The 19,841-nt window shown below is 39.3% G+C and overlaps 1 protein-coding gene across 6 annotated transcripts; it reads left to right on the top strand.

Annotated features, from left to right (window-relative positions):
- The first annotated feature begins 347 nt into the window (after positions 1-347).
- On the top strand, positions 348-19,836 carry acacb (acetyl-CoA carboxylase beta). Of its 6 annotated transcripts, none has more exons than XM_077601584.1 (54): positions 348-436; positions 1,783-2,039; positions 2,118-2,287; positions 4,193-4,325; positions 4,561-4,699; positions 4,773-4,882; positions 4,959-5,040; positions 5,108-5,206; positions 5,939-6,048; positions 6,151-6,261; positions 6,341-6,550; positions 6,749-6,919; positions 7,216-7,377; positions 7,453-7,616; positions 7,913-8,063; positions 8,143-8,246; positions 8,342-8,423; positions 8,498-8,643; positions 8,720-8,870; positions 8,972-9,106; positions 9,493-9,639; positions 9,737-9,925; positions 10,037-10,137; positions 10,226-10,314; positions 10,402-10,526; positions 10,600-10,713; positions 10,839-10,952; positions 11,016-11,105; positions 11,190-11,308; positions 11,600-11,623; positions 12,137-12,277; positions 12,361-12,460; positions 12,528-12,635; positions 12,715-12,771; positions 12,890-12,931; positions 13,022-13,237; positions 13,415-13,570; positions 13,725-13,928; positions 13,996-14,151; positions 14,221-14,343; positions 14,958-15,227; positions 15,353-15,450; positions 15,534-15,654; positions 15,732-15,842; positions 16,060-16,203; positions 16,286-16,406; positions 16,493-16,589; positions 16,660-16,756; positions 16,911-17,046; positions 17,130-17,307; positions 17,385-17,497; positions 17,562-17,716; positions 18,115-18,548; positions 18,988-19,836. In XM_077601584.1, exons 2-54 carry the CDS (start codon positions 1,803-1,805, stop codon positions 19,112-19,114), a joined length of 7,284 nt encoding a protein of 2,427 aa, XP_077457710.1. In that variant the 5' UTR covers positions 348-436; positions 1,783-1,802; the 3' UTR covers positions 19,115-19,836. The 6 variants fall into 6 exon arrangements, with proteins under 6 accessions (XP_077457710.1, XP_077457711.1, XP_077457712.1 ...); XM_077601585.1 differs by having other exon boundaries at positions 1,783-2,287; positions 18,115-18,285; positions 18,412-18,548; XM_077601586.1 differs by lacking the exon at positions 11,600-11,623 and having other exon boundaries at positions 1,783-2,287; positions 18,115-18,285; positions 18,412-18,548.
- The last annotated feature ends 5 nt before the right edge of the window (positions 19,837-19,841 follow it).

Below are 19,841 nucleotides of genomic sequence, written 5' to 3'. Positions count from 1 at the left end.
TACTACTACTAATAATAATAATACTGTAATACTACTACTAATAATAATAACAATAATAATAATACTAATACTGTAATACTACTACTACTAATAATAACAATAATAATAATACTAATACTGTAATACTACTACTACTAATAATAACAATAATAATAATACTAATACTGTAATACTACTAATAATAATAATAACAATAATAATAATACTAATACTGTAATACTACTATTACTACTACTACTACTACTGTAATTGTAATACTACTTCTACTAATAATGATAATTTTAATACTGTAATACTACCCTGTAAAATAAAAGCATCTTTGAGGGAAGTTCCGCTTATGTGGGAGGAGCTAAACCACAGCGCACATGTTTACATTCTACTAGGACAGGGGGAGGGGTGCTAACCTGGGGACTGAATTGTTCGCACTAGATTGAAGGTAGGTACAATTGACAGGAGGTTACATTTAACAAAGAGCGACTCAACAAATAGCAAACAATTGCCTTTGGACACAATTGTCCACGGATTTGTTAACTGTGCCTAAGTTTTGTTGACTGTTAGCTTGCTAGCGTCTATAACACTCACTATCTTAAATGTTCAATAAATAGACTTGCACGCAGCAATTGGGTGATATAGAATAAAAGATCCGTGTTCGTTAGCGAAGCAAATTATTTTCCTTATAATAAAACAAACTAATGCATTGTCTGTTAAAGTGGATTTTTTTCTCGTCTTCTGATCTCAATAAAGATTTAAGCATCAAGTGCATGTAAAGCGATGTGATCTTTTAAAATTAGCTTTAAACATATTTTACACAGTTTTTTTAGTGTTGACAGGAAAACTTTGTACAGTTTTCAGAATGTGCTGAAGGACAGCAAATAAAGCCCAGACGTCCTTTTCAACCAGAAAATGACAGCAAAAAGACTCAAAAAACAGATTGATTTGTAATTTTATTGCTTATTCGTGTTGTTTTGTGTTTGGATGCCCTTTCTGCTCATTTATGGTCAGTTCCCAGGACATCGGTACTGGCCTTGGCTCAATTTGATGCCAAGTAGCCACTCTTAGATCTGATGTCAGCTGTTGCAGGGCGGTAGTTTTGTTTACCAGGCGCTCGAAAAAGGTTGCACGCACTCTGACTCAAGAACACTATGACCTTTTTGTTATTATAGCTATAGTTTTGTGCAGGAAGCTAAAACATGCTCTTTTCAAAATGTAAACAGGAATACACATTGCGACCTAAAGTCCACTACAGTGTATATACGCAGTTATATTCTAGATTATTATATTTAAATCACTTTATTGAAAAAGATTGAGTTTTCCTTTTGTTTTCTTTATCTGATCTAAAAGTTCAGTATTTTAATTACAGTTATCTGGGCTGACTGAGACATTTGACCTCTGATCACCTTCAGATGACCTACTTTACCTTATGTTCCCCAGACTAGAAGAGAATATTGAATTCTTTGCCCCTGCTTTCTAGTGAATGAATTAAATTATTATTATTAGATTAGTACCTCCCAGTGAAATTAAAAATAGATGTCATGTGTCGTTCATACCATACAATGCCTTTTAAACTGACTGTAATGGAATCCATTTATTTACTAATCTGAAATTGTGTGTTTTTTTTTTATTATTGACATGGAGGTATTCTACTTGAGTGTGATTGCAAATAGGTGATGTAATTTTTTGCTCTGATAAAATTTGAAAATTGCATAATTAATTAAATAACTTCTGAAAATTTGATTTGATTTGAATTTTAATTTGATATAAATTTTCCCTTTTTTTCTCCAGTCCCAGGACAATGTCTTCAAATGCTCGCATTTGCATTGTTTGGATTAATCCTATGGATTTTTTGCAAACTGTGGAAAATTTATAACCATCGAGTTGCGATGCCTGAGAAAGGAGAGGAAACTCCAGCAGGTGACAGCCCCCCTGCACCTCAAGAGGATGTGGCTGCTGCCCACCCCTCGCATTTGCATCAACAGTGTGTATCAACTCAGCCTAAGGAGCACAGCCTCCAAGCTGACAGCTCCTCTGCGAGACTTCAGGTGAAAAAGCAACAACCGCCCGTGATCGCACAGGAACCTTTGACGACTAACGTGCCAATGCTCCGACCCGGGCCCAAGGCGAGGGAGCGTCTGAAGTTTATTCTGGGAGCATCGGAGGACAATTCTTCAGACGAGGAGCTTTTAACTGCCAAACCGCCGAGTGGAGCGCCACAGCCGTCCACCTCCGCTGCCAAATCACCTCGTCATCCGACGTCCCCTGAAGCGCCACGGCTGAATTCGGGCATGAAGTAAGATTTCTATTTAATGTGGCGGCATATCGAGCAATGCATGCATCATATGACATATCAATCATAGTTATTTTTCTTGTTTATTAGTTAAACAGTGTTAGGAACACTATTTGTCCTCCTGTCTTATATATTGGGCTCTTGTCATCTGACTGAAACGAGCTGACCTGTGCTATTGTTGTATTATTCACACCCTCTTTGCTCTATTATTGGCTCCAGAGTCACTTTGAAATTTGGGCTGGGACCCCAGGTCAGAGCACGGTCAAAAGCAGACCACACCACCTTCCCTGTAAAATCAGCAAATATTTTTTTGACCAAAATGTATTCTAATCTCAAGGAAAGTTTTTTTAGAGAGCATTTCATCATTTGGTACAGTAAGTCTTAAAATAATCCACTTTCAATGCAGTGCAATTTGAAATTAAAATAAAGTAAATAAAGTTGGATGAAATGTAACTATTTTTATGTGCAGAAATATTCTTCATCGTAGCACACCAGTATTGATAACAAGCTTTTAATTTACTATGTGCTTTTTCCCCTCCCTCTTTGATATAGCAGACCAAACTTTTCTTGTTTTATATCAAATAGGGTTTCCCAAACTATTTGTATTTGCTTAATACCAGAATAATTATATATAATAGACGATTTGACAACGATTTCTTCCTAGCCAAAAGTTGTCTTACAGAGACACGAGACACCAAATCACTTCAAGGAACACTTTGTTTTCTTCTTTTGGGTCTGCTCCCTTTCGACTTTTTAAATGGGCTGCTTGTTGTAAAGCCTACTTCCGCACTTCTGGGAGGGGACAATCGGAAGGCAGGAAGTGTTATTTTGTTCCTTTCACTTTCAAAATGCACTAAATTATGAGTCTTGCTCGAGCATGATGGAGGGAGATGCTTTTCAAAATCCTCCCTGGGCCTTGTGTTTTCAAAGGTAGGCCACTTCTAGCATTGTCATTTGAGACCATCCACAGCTTGTGTGTGTTTTGTTTCTAGTCTTTATACGTGCAGTAGTTTGAAACAGATGCTGCTGCAGAGGATCTTAAAGAGGAAGAGTTACTCACATAGCTGTGTACTCATGCAGTTATGTAAGCGCTTACGCATATTGGTATGCGCAAGTTTTGTGTATACTTCAGCGAAGGGAAGTGCAAAGATACTTGTTTAACACTGTTGTAAAGCATCATCATTGAATTTCGCAGCCAAAGTATTACATAACTTTTTTTTTTCCGAATGATTGTGGGCATCTTTTTTCTGCCAAGTTACTATCATGTAAGTGGTAACTTTCCTCAAAAGAGAGATTGGAAGATGGAATACAAAGTGTATATACAAGTACAGTCTTTGGCTAGTGAGGCTATATGTACCGATAATTGATTTTTCAGAAAATGTCATGATAGCAATGAATCTTTCCGTATCAGCTTTAATTTGCACCTTCTGTGTGAAATCAGGTTTGTCCGTTGTTTATGATGAATTTTATTAATGCATTTGAACGTAAATATTCCCACTTAAAAATATTTTAGATGCACAATGTTTAGTTAATTCCTGCCATATTTCAGTTAGCTATTTTGAGTTAAAATCATGTCTATACATTGTGAGTTATTATTGTGGACATTGTGAGTTATTACTGTGAGAAATTCTGTCTGTATAAACACAATTTACACACAACAGCACAAAACAAGATAAGGACATTCAGCATTCAGTATTATAGATTGGGCCGCTGCATTGCAGGAACTGAACTTTGACATTGACTTTGGATTTTGATTTCAACACCTTATTGTCTTCATTCAGCCCTTCAGTTGTTTACCGGTGTGGCTGTTTAGAATTCTCGGCTCTTTTCAGCTACCTGTCGCTGGCATTATGGAAGGGTTCATCTGAGCCAAATTCAGACCAATATTTCAACATTTTCTTGCTCTAGGCCCAGCATGTCTGGTCCTCACTTGGTAAAAAAAGGACGTGAACAAAGAAAGATGGATCTTCATAGAGACTTCACTGTCGCTTCACCTGCCGAGTTTGTTACCCGCTTTGGCGGAAACCGTGTCGTCGATAAGGTGAGTCTTCTACCTTGATGTTTTTATGCATTTTATTGATTTGCATTTTCAAGAAATAATTTAAAATCTATAGGGAAGAAATGGTTCTGGATTTTGCTTAATATCCTTTTAGTGTTTAAGACAATCCCTTCATTGTAACTTTGAAGTCTTCTGCAGATGACTGATGTTATTGCTTTCTGGTATCTAAATTATTGCTTTAGTGTAGTATAGTTATCCATTTTGAGTGTTTTTACAGGTGCTTATCGCTAACAATGGCATAGCTGCCGTCAAATGCATGAGGTCTATTCGACGTTGGTCCTATGAGATGTTTCGAAATGAGAGGACCATCCGCTTTGTGGTGATGGTAACTCCTGAAGATTTAAAAGCTAATGCAGGTATTACCCTGTAGTTCCTATTGAGTATTTTATCAATACGTCATGAAATGAATTTATCTGTCCTTGTTTTCAGAATATATCAAAATGGCAGACCACTATGTCCCTGTCCCTGGTGGGCCAAACAATAACAACTATGCGAATGTAGAGTTGATAGTAGACATTGCTAAAAGAATCCCAGTGCAGGTAAATATTGACAAATCCATTATTTGACACAAAAAAACAAGGGGGGTCAACTCAAGATATTGTATGTCAATAACAGGCAGTGTGGGCTGGATGGGGTCACGCCTCAGAAAATCCCAAACTCCCTGAGTTGCTGAATAAAGCAGGGATTTCCTTTTTAGGTAAAACAAATTTGAAAAAAACATTTTTTCTTTTCACTGCTTGCTTTTAATTGTGTGTTTATTGTAGGACCATCCAGCAAGGCTATGTGGGCTCTTGGAGATAAGGTGGCTTCCTCAATTGTGGCCCAGAGTGCAGACATTCCCACACTACCATGGAGCGGCTCAGGTTTGACTTATTTTCCCCTGTCTTATTTATAACACAACATAGACATTACAGATATAAAGGCATACGTGCTGCCTACCAGGGGTCTCAAGGGTTCAGGGGTCCTGGTCCAGCACAGACATTTTAACCAATGAGCTTTCTGCTCTAATAAGCAGCAACTCGCTCAGATTGGTGAATAGGTGTCTGTCCACTTTTTTGGTTGGAATGGAAGCCCATACCCGCTGTGGCCCTTTAACGACCGGTTTGAGATTTCTGGCTGTTGACTCTATTCCCATATACTATGTTGTATTTTCTTCTCCACCAAGGTCATAATAACCTTTGTTGAGACTAGTCCATCTTTTCAAATTGTTCAAATAAAGATATAAAGATGTTAAAAGAAAAACAAACACATTTAATCCTTCAGTGCTTCCTGACCCAAGGTCTTCCTATTTACCAAATTCATGCAAGCTATACCGGTAATCTAAAAGGTTTTGCTGATTGACACTCATAAGAATCTCTGGCCAATGAAAGTGTTCCAATAACGTACAAAATATATTTTGGAACGAGAAAGGAAGTCGTACTACCCGGAGAAAGTTTATGTTCAACTCAAGAAGAATCGAGCTTTGAGCCCAGATTCAGAACCGCAAGGTTTGCATGTGAACCACTAGACCACTGTTTTGACCTAGTTTGTGTTTATTTACCAAGAGAATTCTGATGATAACACACTGTTTACCACTACTTCTTGTCGTGTTCCAGGTCTGAAAGTGGACTGGACTGAGACTGACCAAATCCCTGGCAATGTAATCAGTGTTCCTCCTGAGATCTACACACAGGGCTGTGTTCAGGATGTAGATGATGGTCTGGCGGTATGCATGTTCAGTAATCCTATCTGGCTGACAATTATTAGAATATGTTTCAGGAGGAGTGGTAATAAGTAATAAGTTGCCTTCCATACTTTTCTGTGTTAGAGAGCTGAGACAATTGGTTATCCAGTTGTCATCAAAGCTTCAGAGGGTGGAGGTGGAAAGGGTATCCGGAAAGTAGAAAGTGCGGACAGCTTTCCGACCTCATTTAGGCAGGCATGTGAATTCTTTTCTTTGTATACCTCCGCTCTTGTAATGCTCCTAGTGTTAAACCAAGCTTGCACATTGTGTGTAGGTTCAGACAGAAGTTCCTGGCTCTCCCATTTTCATCATGCAGCTGGCCCAACATGCTAGACACCTGGAGGTTCAGATACTGGCGGATGAATATGGAAACGCCATCTCGCTATTTGGGCGAGATTGCTCCATTCAAAGAAGGCACCAGAAGATTATAGAGGAAGCGCCCGCAACCATAGCTGCATCCTTGACATTCGAACACATGGAGCAGGTGAGTCAACTTATATTTTCATGTAATATTTTTTCGATAATAACAATTATTATGCACTAGATTTATATAGTGATTTTCAGGACCATCAAGGATGCTTTTCATTGCGCTATTCATTTACTCCAACCTATGTTGCGAAAATCTAATGTAACCACGGCTATTATTTATACGATTATGTTTTGTTTCTTCTTTCTGACCTAGTATGCAGTTAGACTAGCCAAAATGGTGGGCTATGTCAGTGCTGGAACCGTGGAATATCTTTTCTCTGAAGATGGAAGTTTTCATTTCTTGGAGCTGAATCCTCGTCTACAGGTAGAACATCCCTGTACAGAGATGATTGGGGATGTAAATCTTCCGGCTGCCCAACTTCAGGTAAAACTTTCATTGAACAAAGAATGCTCTCAAGAGACACAATAGGGGATAAAGTGTTGGCATTGAACCTACCGAAAAGTGACATTAAAATTATCTATGCATTTGGTTTATATCATAACTATAATTGGGATAAAGTTGAGAACTTGAGAATCAAATATTTTGTAAGAATTATGCAATATAAACTAGGTTCAGTTAAAAATCCAATGCCAATTTGTTTACCCTTCTCTGCTGTCTCAGAATTGACAACATTTGGCCACATGTTTAATAGTTTTCACACTGTTTGCATCCTACATCAGATTGCCATGGGCATCCCCCTTCACAGAATAAAAGACATCCGTTTGCTCTATGGAGAAACCGCTTGGGGTGATAGCATTATAAATTTCGACAATCCAGAATGCCCACCTAGTCCACGAGGGCACGTCATAGCTGCTCGAATCACCAGTGAGAACCCTGATGAGGTAGAGATTGTCTCACCGGTCCTACTCATTTTCCATTCATTTTCTTGAAGATTATTTTTACCCTGTTGTTTTTAGGGATTCAAACCCAGCTCTGGCACTGTTCAAGAGCTGAACTTCCGTAGCAGTAAAAATGTCTGGGGTTACTTTAGTGTTGGACCAACTGGTGGTCTGCATGAATTTGCTGACTCACAATTTGGACACTGTTTCTCCTGGGGTGAAAACCGAGAAGAAGCCATATCGTAAGTGTCTTTTTTATTTTATTTATTTGTTTTTTAATTCATCATTCCCTGTCTAAACATTGTATTTTGGCCTGTCACCAAACTATGGTCTTCATATGGCCACATAAAATCAATGAGGGTCCCCAGTTATACATTATTGGTAAAATTAACAATTTTGAAGGATTAAAAAAACAAAACACCTTTAGCACTTAGTGTAAGACAAATACATAATATAAAATAATGAATCTATCATTTTCCTCTTCTTTACGATGCCCTTTTTTAATGTAGTGTCAACATTTGGTTGCTATTTGCTTCAGGAACATGGTGGTGGCTATGAAGGAGCTATCAATCAGAGGTGACTTCAGGACCACTGTTGAATATCTAATTAAGCTACTAGAAACTGAGAGCTTTCGAAACAATGACGTAGACACTAGCTGGCTGGATCACCTCATAGCAGATAAAGTGCAGGTGGGAGTCATTTCTTAGCTGTTTTTACCATGATGACCTGGCAAATTTTGCAACGGGAGGCCATGTGACCTTTTTGTAGGCAGAGCGACCAGACACAATGCTGGGAATTGTGTGCGGGGCTTTGCATGTTGCAGATGCAAACTTCAGAAAAAGCATGTCAGACTTTCTACACTCATTAGAAAGGTCAGTATAAGACTGAGGCCTTTTAAACATCTAAATACTGCTGCTACTCATGCCAATATAACAATTGCAAATGCATACTTTTTGTGTAATGACAGGGGACAAGTTTTGCCTGCTGCCAGCCTTCTCAACTCTGTAAGTTTAGATCTTGTATATGAAGGAGTCAAGTTCTGCTTAAAGGTATCTTTCGCTCCTCTTTCATAGTACACTTGCCATTTTCACCATTAGTCCATAACCTTTGTCGTCGACTTCAGGTGGCACGCCAGTCCCCAACAACGTATGTCATCATAATGAATGACTCAAACATTGAAATAGACGTCCACAGCCTCAGTGACGGTGGCCTTCTTCTCTCTTACGATGGCAGCAGCCATACCACCTATATGAAAGAAGAGCTTGACAGGTAGGAATTCTTCTCCTTCAAAGAGTCAAATTAAAGTCATTCACATTTTTTACTTTATACTTTTTGAACTCTGCAGCTATCGCATCACCGTTGGCAACAAAACTTGCGTGTTTGATAAGGAAAAAGATCCCACCGTTCTGAGATCGCCTTCCGCTGGTAAACTATTGCAGTATATGGTTGAAGATGGTGCTCATATTTGCGCAGGGGAGACCTATGCAGAGATTGAGGTCAGATTGGAAATAAATGCATTTTGTTCTAGCCTGTAATCTTGGTCACACAAACGCACTATTGTAGGGTATTTGAACAGATTTTTGTGTCATGGTCTCAGGTGATGAAGATGGTGATGACTCTGACTGTAGAGCAGGCAGGACATATACATTTTATTAAGAGGCCCGGTGCAGTTTTGGAATCCGGTTGCATGATGGCACATATCAACTTGGACGACCCCAGCAGCATACATCGGGCAAGTTATCCTGTATAACCCTTGCAAATGTCCTTGTACCGCCATAAAAAAAAACGACAACTGGCTCACTCAAACCAACAGGCAGAAATAAGTATATCATTAATTTATAAAAAAAATAAAAATTGGGCTAAACGGATCAATCTACATTGATCCTTTTAACCTGATTTTAGAATCTCTAAAATATAGCTAGCAAATTTCATTGGGATTTGTCCAAAAATAATAGAAGAGTATCAATTTTAATTGACGTCCTCACCAAGAAGAAGAACTCCAAGAACAAATTGAACGAGAACTTGAGGCCGAGCGGTCTAAGAAAAACAGTGTTATGCCATCCGTTCTGTTCTGAAGTCCTGTTCACCTTAATTACATTAAGTTATTTCATAACTTAGGTGGAACTCAACACAGGCACCCTACCACCTCAGCATCCATTGCCCATCGTTGGTGAAAAGCTACATCAGGTGTTCCACAGCATCCTTGATAACTTAGTCAAAGTAATGGATGGCTACTGCCTCGAAGAGCCCTACTTTACCACCAAGGTACATTTGAGCAATTTTACCTGCTGCAGAATTTTGATCAACATCAATTGATCTTTCTGACTAGAAAAGTGTACTATTGCTGGCTTCCTTTTTCCAGTTGAAACAGTGGGTAGCAACCCTCATGAAGACTCTGAGGGACCCCTCTCTTCCACTGCTGGAGCTGCAAGAGATCATGACTAGCGTGGCGAGCCGGATCCCAGCTGGTGTTGAGAGAGATATCCGCAAAGTCATGGCCCAATATGCCAGCAATATCACCTCTGTTTTGTGCCAGTTTCCAAGCCAAAGGGTGCAAATTTAACATGAATACATAGAAATAGAAATACTTCCAAATCTTGTATTTGATACAAACTAATTATTTCACTAGGTAGTGCTGAACAATTTTTTTTTTTCAATCCAGATTGCAAATATTCTCGACAGCCATGCAGCTACTCTTCAGAGAAAGGCGGATCGAGAGGTGTTCTTTATTAACACTCAGAGTATTGTTCAGTTGGTACAGAGGTTAGCGTGCTCATGTTTCTCAGTGTTACTAAAATGTATTTTCGTCATTAGGGCTGCACTGACTTCAGTTCTTTGACGTGTGTTCTAGGTATCGCAGCGGCATACGTGGTTACATGAAGTCTGTTGTTCTGGATCTGCTGAAGCAATACCTTCAAGTTGAGATGGAGTTTCAGCAAGGTAACAGTACGATAAATGTTTTCTGGATCAATAATGTTTCTATCCTAACTAAGCATTGTGTGGGATATTATCTTTATCCACAAGCAGCTCACTACGACAAGTGTGTAATCAACTTGAGGGAGCAGTACAAACCTGACATGAGTCCTGTACTGGAATACATTTTTTCTCATGCCCAGGTCTCCAAGAAGAATATCTTGGTCACAATGCTCATTGTAAGGCATTTGTTATATTCATGGCAGCTGGATTTTTACGCAATTTTGAATGCCTATATTTGACTTTGTATAGGATCAACTCTGTGGAAGGGATCCAACCCTGGCAGATGAGCTGATGGCGATTCTGAATGAACTGACTCAGCTCAGTAAGATGGAGAACTCAAAGGTAGCTTTAAGAGCCAGACAGGTAAGACCTTTAGCAGAGTAGTTTAATACACTATTCTGTAATATAAGCATGCCATGTGCTACTTTTTTCGAATTTGCGGTACTTTACTGATATGCATAAATTCTCTGTGTGATATTTTGACATAGGTGCTGATTGCCTCTCATTTACCTTCTTATGAACTGAGGCACAACCAAGTGGAATCCATCTTCCTCTCGGCTATTGACATGTATGGTCATCAGTTTTGCCCTGAGAACCTAAAGGTAATTGCTATAAATGTGAACAGCTTCGGCATCAAATCATTCACCATCTTCTATTTCCACCAGAAACTCATCCTTTCTGAAACGTCAATTTTTGACGTCTTGCCAAATTTCTTCTACCACTCCAATCAAGTTGTGTGTATGGCTGCGCTGGAGGTATGCCTATTTGAACTCACTCTCCAACGCTTATTCATTAGGTCATTTAGTTATAATTATGTATTGCTCTGTTTTTCCCCCCAGGTGTATGTGCGAAGAGCTTACATCGCCTATGAGCTCAACAGTATCCAGCATCACCAGCTTAAAGATGGAACGTGCGCTGTAGATTTTCAATTCATGCTGCCTTCGTCACATCCCAACAGGTAACATTTTGGCCTTGTCCAAAACAACTACAATTCAGTGATGAGTGGCGACGAGCTGGTGGACTTCCCCTAAACCAGCTGTGGAAAGAGCATATAAAGCAACTCATAGTTTGATTTAAATAACATCAAAGCATATAACATTTTGTGTCATGTTTTAATGCCTCACCGTCTCTTTGTAGAATAGTTTTACTCACTGAACCGGAATGTAAAGTGCATGTAATAATGCCTAGCGGTACAGGAGGTTGAAAATCCTCCACTGCTAATATTCAATTGTCAATCATCTTATTTCAGAGGGAGCAGCCCTACTCTGAACAGGTAGAGTAAAGCTCCTCCCAGTCAACTACACCTGATGGTGTGTATGTTTTACAGTAAAGCATGCCAGCTGCATTGTAATCCCTTTTTTTTCCACTTCCTGTCAATCCAGAAGCGTTTGTACTGAAGGACTCATATAACAAGTCCTTCCTAATTCACCTTTTGTAGCTGAACTTCTCCATATGCAACACTTTTCTCAACTTGTAGTATATCCATACAGAGCTTTCTTTTAGGTTCAACCATCATATAATTCACTTTTGCTAACATTTCTCTTACAAATCCTATGCCCGAGATATTCATTGTCTTCATGAGAACAAATCATTATTTTGATGAAATGAAACAATGAAGGTACAATATGTCATTCATTCCGCTTACGCACAATGGTGCTAATTTTATTTGGATTAAAAATGCAAAATTACAACAATGATGGCCTAAATTACACAGAGCTGTTTACATTCTGATTTTTTTTTTTGGCAAACCCCACATCTGACAATTCTTTGTCTTTTTTTCTTTTAGGCTTCCTGCCCCACTGAATGCTTCAGGCCAGTCAAAGATGCGACGGCAGAGCAGTGATCTCTTCTTGGAAGGATCACTATCTCCACCTTGTCAACGAATGGGCGCTATGGTAGCGTTCCAGTGTTTTGACAATTTCAAAAGGTCCAACTGGGATTCATTTTCTACTCTCGTTTCCAATTGATGCGGGATTGAGATCGCTAACTTGAAATTGTTTGTTCTGTTAGGAACGTTGATGAAGTTCTCTGCAGTTTTGCAGAGCCCCTGATGGAGAGCCAGCCATTTTTAGAATCCTGCTCTAGTTTTTATGAAGAAGAGAACTTTAAAGTGAGTGCAAGCTCTTGTTGTTTGGTTTACTATAGATCTCTAGGGTACATCTTCCTCTTCTTGACAGAACACACGTGAGAATCCAATCCACATTATTAACGTGTCAATAAAAACAGCAGACACTGAGGACGATGATGACTTAGTGACTGCCTTCACATCCTTCGCCCAATCCAAGGTCAGCTCACATAGTCTTCTACTGTAATTTCAATCATTACGAAATAACTTATTATACTCTTCTTTTTTCCCCCCCATAGAGGTCATCCCTCTTTGAATATGGCATCAGAAGAATCACATTTTTGGTTGCACAGAAGGTAATTTTTTCCATCTGATGCATTTTCTTTTGCCAATTCCTATGAATATGATTATCTTTATATACGTTCAGGTCTGTACAGTACAAACTAGTGCATCATTTTATTCTTTCCCCGACAGAGGGAGTTTCCCAAGTTCTTCACTTTCAGAGCAAGAGATGGGGTTTTTGTCAATTTTTTTTTCAATTTCAATTTGAATGGTGCAGCCAAAGAGTTTGTTAAACTCCATCTAAATGTCTGTTCTTTTCCACAGTTCCAGGAAGATCGTATTTACCGTAATCTGGAGCCCGCTTTAGCCTTTCAGCTCGAACTGAATCGCATGAGGAACTTTGACCTGACTGCGGTCCCTTGTGCAAATCACAAAATGCACCTTTACTTGGGAGCTGCTCGTGTACAGGAGGGTGCCGAAGTCACAGATTACAGATTCTTCATTCGAGCTATTATTCGCCACTCCGATTTGATTACAAAGGCAAGAGACTGTTAACTTTTTTTGACCAAGAGATTATTTTTATTAAAAAATACAACATATGTGGACATCAGATTTTTTTGTCATTTAGGTCAGAATATTTGCATTCATTTGGTAGGCAAGTTAGCCTTATATCTGGACCAAAATGCCCAATTTGTCCATTTGTCTGTGTGCGATCAGGAAGCGTCTTTTGAGTATCTTCAGAATGAAGGAGAACGTCTTCTGCTGGAGGCCATGGATGAATTGGAGGTGGCCTTCAGTAACACAACTGTGCGCACCGACTGCAACCACATCTTCCTCAATTTTGTCCCTACTGTCATTATGGACCCATCTAAAGTGAGCGCGTGCTGCACATCACTGATGCACGACATGTCAATGTTGCACAACAGTCTTTTTCGGAATACATGTCCGATTTGTTATTATTTTATACTGTTACCTGTAGTCTCTGTTGTTGTTGAGAATCATTTCTCTGTGTGCATTTGGCTCCCAGATTGAGGAATCTGTACGTTCCATGGTGATGCGTTATGGAAGCCGTCTTTGGAAACTGCGAGTCCTGCAAGCTGAGTTAAAAATCAACATTCGCCTGACTCCCACCGGACATGCTATTCCTATCCGTCTTTTTTTGACGAACGAGTCTGGGTATTACTTGGACATCAGTCTGTATAAGGAAGTGACCGATCCAACTTCTGGCCAGGTAGGAACATTTTAACTATATTTGTTTAAATCGTGAGTTAACTGATTGAGTGTCATTTCCCTTGTAGATTATGTTCCAGTCATATGGTGACAAACAGGGACTTTTGCAAGGGATGTTGATCAACACTCCCTATGTTACTAAAGACTTGCTGCAAGCTAAGCGTTTTCAGGCTCAAACTCTAGGCACAACATACGTCTATGACTTCCCAGAGATGTTCAAGCAGGTGCTTTTATAACACTATTGTTGAATTTTTATCCAGGTTCTCTCTGCCATAAAACAAATATGTTTGCAGGCTCTGTTTAAGCAATGGGGTTTAGAGGACAAATATCCCAAAGATATGCTGATTTGCACTGAGCTGGTTCTGGACCCACAAGGTCGACTGGTGCAACTGAACCGCTTGCCAGGGGACAATGATGTAAGATACACATCCAGCGGAATACATGAAATATGGGCCGTTCCAGAAATGGAGGACATTTTGGCTTCAAAATTCTTGAAAAACAAGCCTTCACATCTCTGGTTTGGTGCTTAGTTGCCACCAATAATTGGTCATAAACTTTCACAGGCCTCTTGTTACATTATTTGATATTTACCGTATTATCCACAGCAACAGGGTTGCAGGTAACAAAAAAGCAAATTTGCACTCATTACATTTTTCTCAGGAAAAGAAGCAAGCTGTTTATTTGCTGTTATCTAATCATGAGTAATTAGAGATTGTGACTTAAAAAAGACATTCTGATCAAATGTATAATAACAGCGTTGCAAGAGGTAGATTGAGACATCCCTTCAAACTATTTTATATTAAAAGGACATATATTTGCTCCAGCCATTATTTTGGAAAATTGTCCAAGTTTAGGATATTACATTATCTGCTTTCTTCTGACATGATAAAAAGTAAATTTACTCATAAACTGCATGTTCTAGTCTTTTGTTGGTGGGTTGTATATAAAAGGTCCTCCAATTCGGGACTGACCCATTTATAATATTCTATTTGTTGTTACTAGCTCATGTCATTATTTCCCCTTCTATCAGGTCGGAATAGTTGCGTTCAAGATGAAGATGAAAACACCAGAATATCCAGGAGGTCGAGACATTGTTGTCATTTGTAACGACATCACTCACATGATTGGGTCTTTTGGACCACAGGAAGATGAGTTGTTCCTCAGGGCTTCCGAGTTGGCCAGAGCTGAGGGAATCCCTCGCATTTATATTGCTGCCAACAGCGGTGCACGCATTGGTCTTGCTGAGGAGATCAGACACATGTTCCAGGTGGCATGGATTGATCCTTCTGACCCATATAAGGTGAAGGCCTACTAGCGTTAGAAAATAATTCTATTTGCCCTCAGGATTAAAAAAAAAAGCACCTGAGGATCTTTTTCAGTCTATTTTTTTCAAGATCATTGAAGTATTTTCTTTTCTGTTTTTAGGGTTTTAAGTATCTTTATCTGACCCCACATGACTACACACGTATCAGTGCCACCAATTCGGTACACTGTCACCATGTGGAAGAAGGAGGGGAATCCAGGTATCTCAAGCAAATTAAACAACTGGTAGCACTCCTTTTCTTTGTATTACTAGCTGGGCTAATGTCATTGTCACGACTACCAGGTACATAATTACGGACATCATTGGAAAGGATGAAGGTCTTGGGGTAGAGAACTTGCGAGGATCAGGCACCATTGCTGGAGAATCTTCACAGGCCTATGAAGAAATCATTACTATTAGTATGGTAAGGTGTCATGGCTGACACATTTAGCTAATATGTCAGTAACATTTTTATACATTGATAAGTTTGTGCTGTTCTAGGTAACCTGCCGTGCTATCGGAATTGGGGCATATCTAGTACGTTTGGGCCAGAGAGTTATCCAAGTGGAGAACTCTCACATCATCCTAACTGGAGCAAGTGCATTGAACAAGGTTTGTTAAGCATGTGTTTTTTTGTTTTTTTGTAAAAAACGCCCTAAAAATCTTTTCAAATATTTGGAAACGTTTATTAAGTAGTGCCTAATGGGCTGATTGGTGACCAGCCTAGGGTGGAGCCTTTCACCCAAAGTCAGCTGGGATTGGATCCTGCAAACCTTGCTGTAAATTGAACCATTCGGATAGAGGTTTAGGTAAACCCTCTTATTTGCAGGTTCTAGGCAGAGAGGTGTATACCTCCAACAACCAATTGGGGGGCATCCAGATCATGCACAACAATGGAGTCACACACACTACTGTGCCAGATGATTTCGAGGGGGTCTTCGCCATTCTCCAGTGGCTTTCCTACATGCCAAAGGTCCTACTGAATGTTACATCAGCTACCACTTCCATGGTCATTTTTTCTTATACTAATAACATGTTCCTTCTTCTTCTGACAGAACAAACACTCCCCTGCACCTGTTGTACCAACCACAGATCCAGTTGACAGAGAGATCGACTTCACTCCTACCAAAGCCCCGTATGACCCCCGCTGGATGCTGGTTGGGAGACCTCACCCAAGTGAGCAATATAGCCATGAAAATAAAAAACAAATAGCTCGTTTTTGGTTAATGACATATATTTTTCTTTGTCTAAACTATTCCTAGCCATGAGAGGTGCCTGGCAGAGTGGATTCTTCGACCATGGCTCCTTCATGGAAATCATGGGCTCCTGGGCTCAGACGGTTGTCGTTGGCAGAGCTCGGTAAATATCTTCTATTAATACATAGGATACCGTGCCATAAATAATTGAATTGTTGATTGAAATCATATAGGTTAGGAGGGATCCCTCTTGGTGTAATTGCTGTTGAAACACGGACTGTTGAGTTAACTATTCCAGCTGATCCTGCCAACTTAGATTCAGAATCGAAAGTGAGTCTAGTATTTATGAAACACGTACACTCGCCATTCAATTTGAAATTGACAAAATTTTGAGAATACATTTTTTTAAAATAATAAATGGTTTAAAAATAGAGGATACAGGATATTCATTTGATGACGATAATGTTTGTGTTATATATTTAAGGTTCTACAACAGGCTGGACAAGTGTGGTTTCCGGATTCAGCCTTTAAAACAGCTCAGGCCATTTGCGACTTCAACCGTGAGCGACTGCCGCTCATGGTGTTTGCCAACTGGAGGGGCTTTTCAGGTGGAATGAAAGGTGAAGGATGGGTGCTACAGTTGTGAAAAGCATGGTCCAAATAGTCAGTAATTCATGGCTGCTTCTGTTATCTTGTTTCCCAGATATGTATGACCAGGTATTAAAGTTTGGTGCTTACATTGTGGATGCCCTGCATGGTTTCCAACAGCCTGTTCTGGTGTACATTCCACCGCACGCTGAACTAAGAGGAGGGTCCTGGGTTGTTATTGACCCTACTATTAACCCACTGTGTATGGAGCTCTATGCGGACAGAGAGAGCAGGTGTGAGAAGGATTTGTATATTAGGTATATGATAATCAACATCCTGCCACTCATTAAATATCATTGCTTCCATCCAGAGGGGGTGTTCTGGAAGCCGAGGGCACAGTGGAGATCAAATTCAGGAAAAAGGACCTGCTGAAAACCATGAGAAGACTGGACTCCATCTACGCTGGTCTGGTTGAGAAGCTCGGTAAGTGATCCGATTTCAAAGTCATACTAATGAGCATTTCCTTGATGAATTCCGTACTTTGTAGCTTCTCTAGATCTTCCCGAGAAACAATGTAGAGACCTGGAGGCAAAGCTCAAAGCAAGAGAAGAGTTCCTTTTGCCCATCTACCACCAGGTAGCAGTGCAGTTTGTGGATCTTCACGATACCCCTGGCAGGATGCAGGAGAAAGGTGTTATCACTGTAAGTGTGCATGCACTACATCCCACTCCATCTTATGACAGGTGACAAATAAAAGTCAGTTTCACTTTATTTTACCTGCACAGTCAGTAATGGTTCGTAAACCTTTTAGGCCATTTGATACTTTTCAGTCTTCACGCTTATTTGCAAAGATTCCTCCAGGTTCCTTGAATCTTTTTATGGTATTATCAAGTCATTGATGGTGAAAATAAATTCCTAAAGTGCTTGCAGATTAGGATGGTAGTTGATTTTAAAAATTGACTTTTTTTGTTCACAAAGATTGAACATTGATTGTTTTGACAAAAGATCAGTAAGAACTAAGCAGTTATATGCAACTATATAATCTATAGTGAATCTGATGAAGTGGGGTCATTCATAATATTTTTTATACACCATACAAGGATATTTTAGACTGGAAGAATGCACGGCCCTTTTTCTACTGGCGTCTCCGGCGCCTCCTTTTGGAGCAGGCGGTGAAGTATGAAATTCTCAAAGCCAACAAAGACCTCAGTGATGGACACATGCAGTCCATGCTGCGTCGTTGGTTTGTTGAAATAGAGGGAGCAGTCAAGGTTGGTTGCTATCACTTCAATATATACATATATTTTTTTTTCTTCAGCAGACTGAACTGTAAACCTGACATGCAACAGTTGAATGTTTTGACCCATTTTTTTACATGCTTAATCCTTCTTCTCCAGGCATATCTGTGGGATAACAACCAAGCAGTTGTTGAGTGGCTTGAACAACACTGGTCCAGAGAAGATGGCATTCGATCCGCCATTCGAGAAAATATCAAGTACCTAAAAAGGGAAAATGCCTTGAAACATATACGCGGGTATGTAAAAGACAGCTACACGAACCTTTACTGATTAGGAGTACCTATAGCATAGGGATATTTTTTTTATTCATGTCATCCAATCTACAGTTCAAATGTCAAACCAGTACATATTCCTTTGTTAACGTCTACTCAAACTACTTTTTATGCAGAATTTAGGGGTTTTATTTTTCTCCATCTATATTTGTGTGTATGCTTGTTCAGTTTTAGTACCTGCATTTTTAAATGTCTGCTGCTGTGTTGAGATGTCAGCTCCTGGAAACACTGGCTTCTATTTCAATTTTTCTCCAATATAATATCAGAAAAATGGAATTCTTTTTGACGAGAGGCATTTTCAACGATCACTCGTATTATCTAAGAATAACTAAGCAAAGCTAATTTAAATGTGTTCATTCGATTTAACATTTGCTCACTAATTTTCTTTGTTCTTGTGCCAAAGTTTGGTTGAAACCAACCCTGATGTCGCCATGGACTGCATCATCCACATGAGCCAGAACATTACAGCGTCACAGAGAGCCAAACTCTCTCGTTTGCTTGCTACCATGGACAACAGCAACACCAGCTGAACTGTGGAACATTTTTAAGGCTTGTATTACCATAAAATAATTCGAACTATAAGCGTTCTTACAATGGACATACCATTGAACAGCTATAAGTGCCATGGTAAAGAACTTTTTTTAATGAACCACTTTGTATTAAATAGTGTTGATAGTGGAAGGAAAATGGTCAACTTCCAAAATCCACGAGAGTTTAATAATGACACCAGACCATTTGGGTCTAGGATACTACGTTTGGTCACTGTAATGCACATTGCACTTCAGCTTTTCTACTTGCATGACACTGGTGTTATTTTAGCCTAATAAGCACACACAAAGCTTCATATTTATAGTTGAGATGTTTGTGCAGAATACTCACATACTAGCTGATAATTGTAGAAATTGGAGTGCTAATATTTAGCACTAAGCGTAATTTGTGTTGCAGTATGTATTTCAGGGCTCCTAATCATTTTCATGGATTTGTAAGCATACGACCTAACTTTCAGTGTTAATGAAAATAACACATTTCAGGTTTCACAACTTTGTGTAAAAGTTATGTAATCCACTCCACATGAACCAAGACACTAAATATAGAAGTTAATACCGTCATTTAGACTTTTGTTTGAATGTGTTTGTTTCTATATGTCCTCTGAATGCTAGACTTTTAAGCTACAAATATACCATTTCATTTGAATATAAGCTGTTATTTTTCATTTTGACTAATAATGTCGTTAATAAATATCACTGGTTTATTTTT

Source organism: Stigmatopora argus, chromosome 5 (assembly GCF_051989625.1).
Source record: "Stigmatopora argus isolate UIUO_Sarg chromosome 5, RoL_Sarg_1.0, whole genome shotgun sequence".
Taxonomy (NCBI): Eukaryota; Metazoa; Chordata; class Actinopteri; order Syngnathiformes; family Syngnathidae; genus Stigmatopora; species Stigmatopora argus.
Note: the sequence above shows the minus strand (reverse complement) of the source record. Positions and strands in the feature narration are given on the sequence as shown.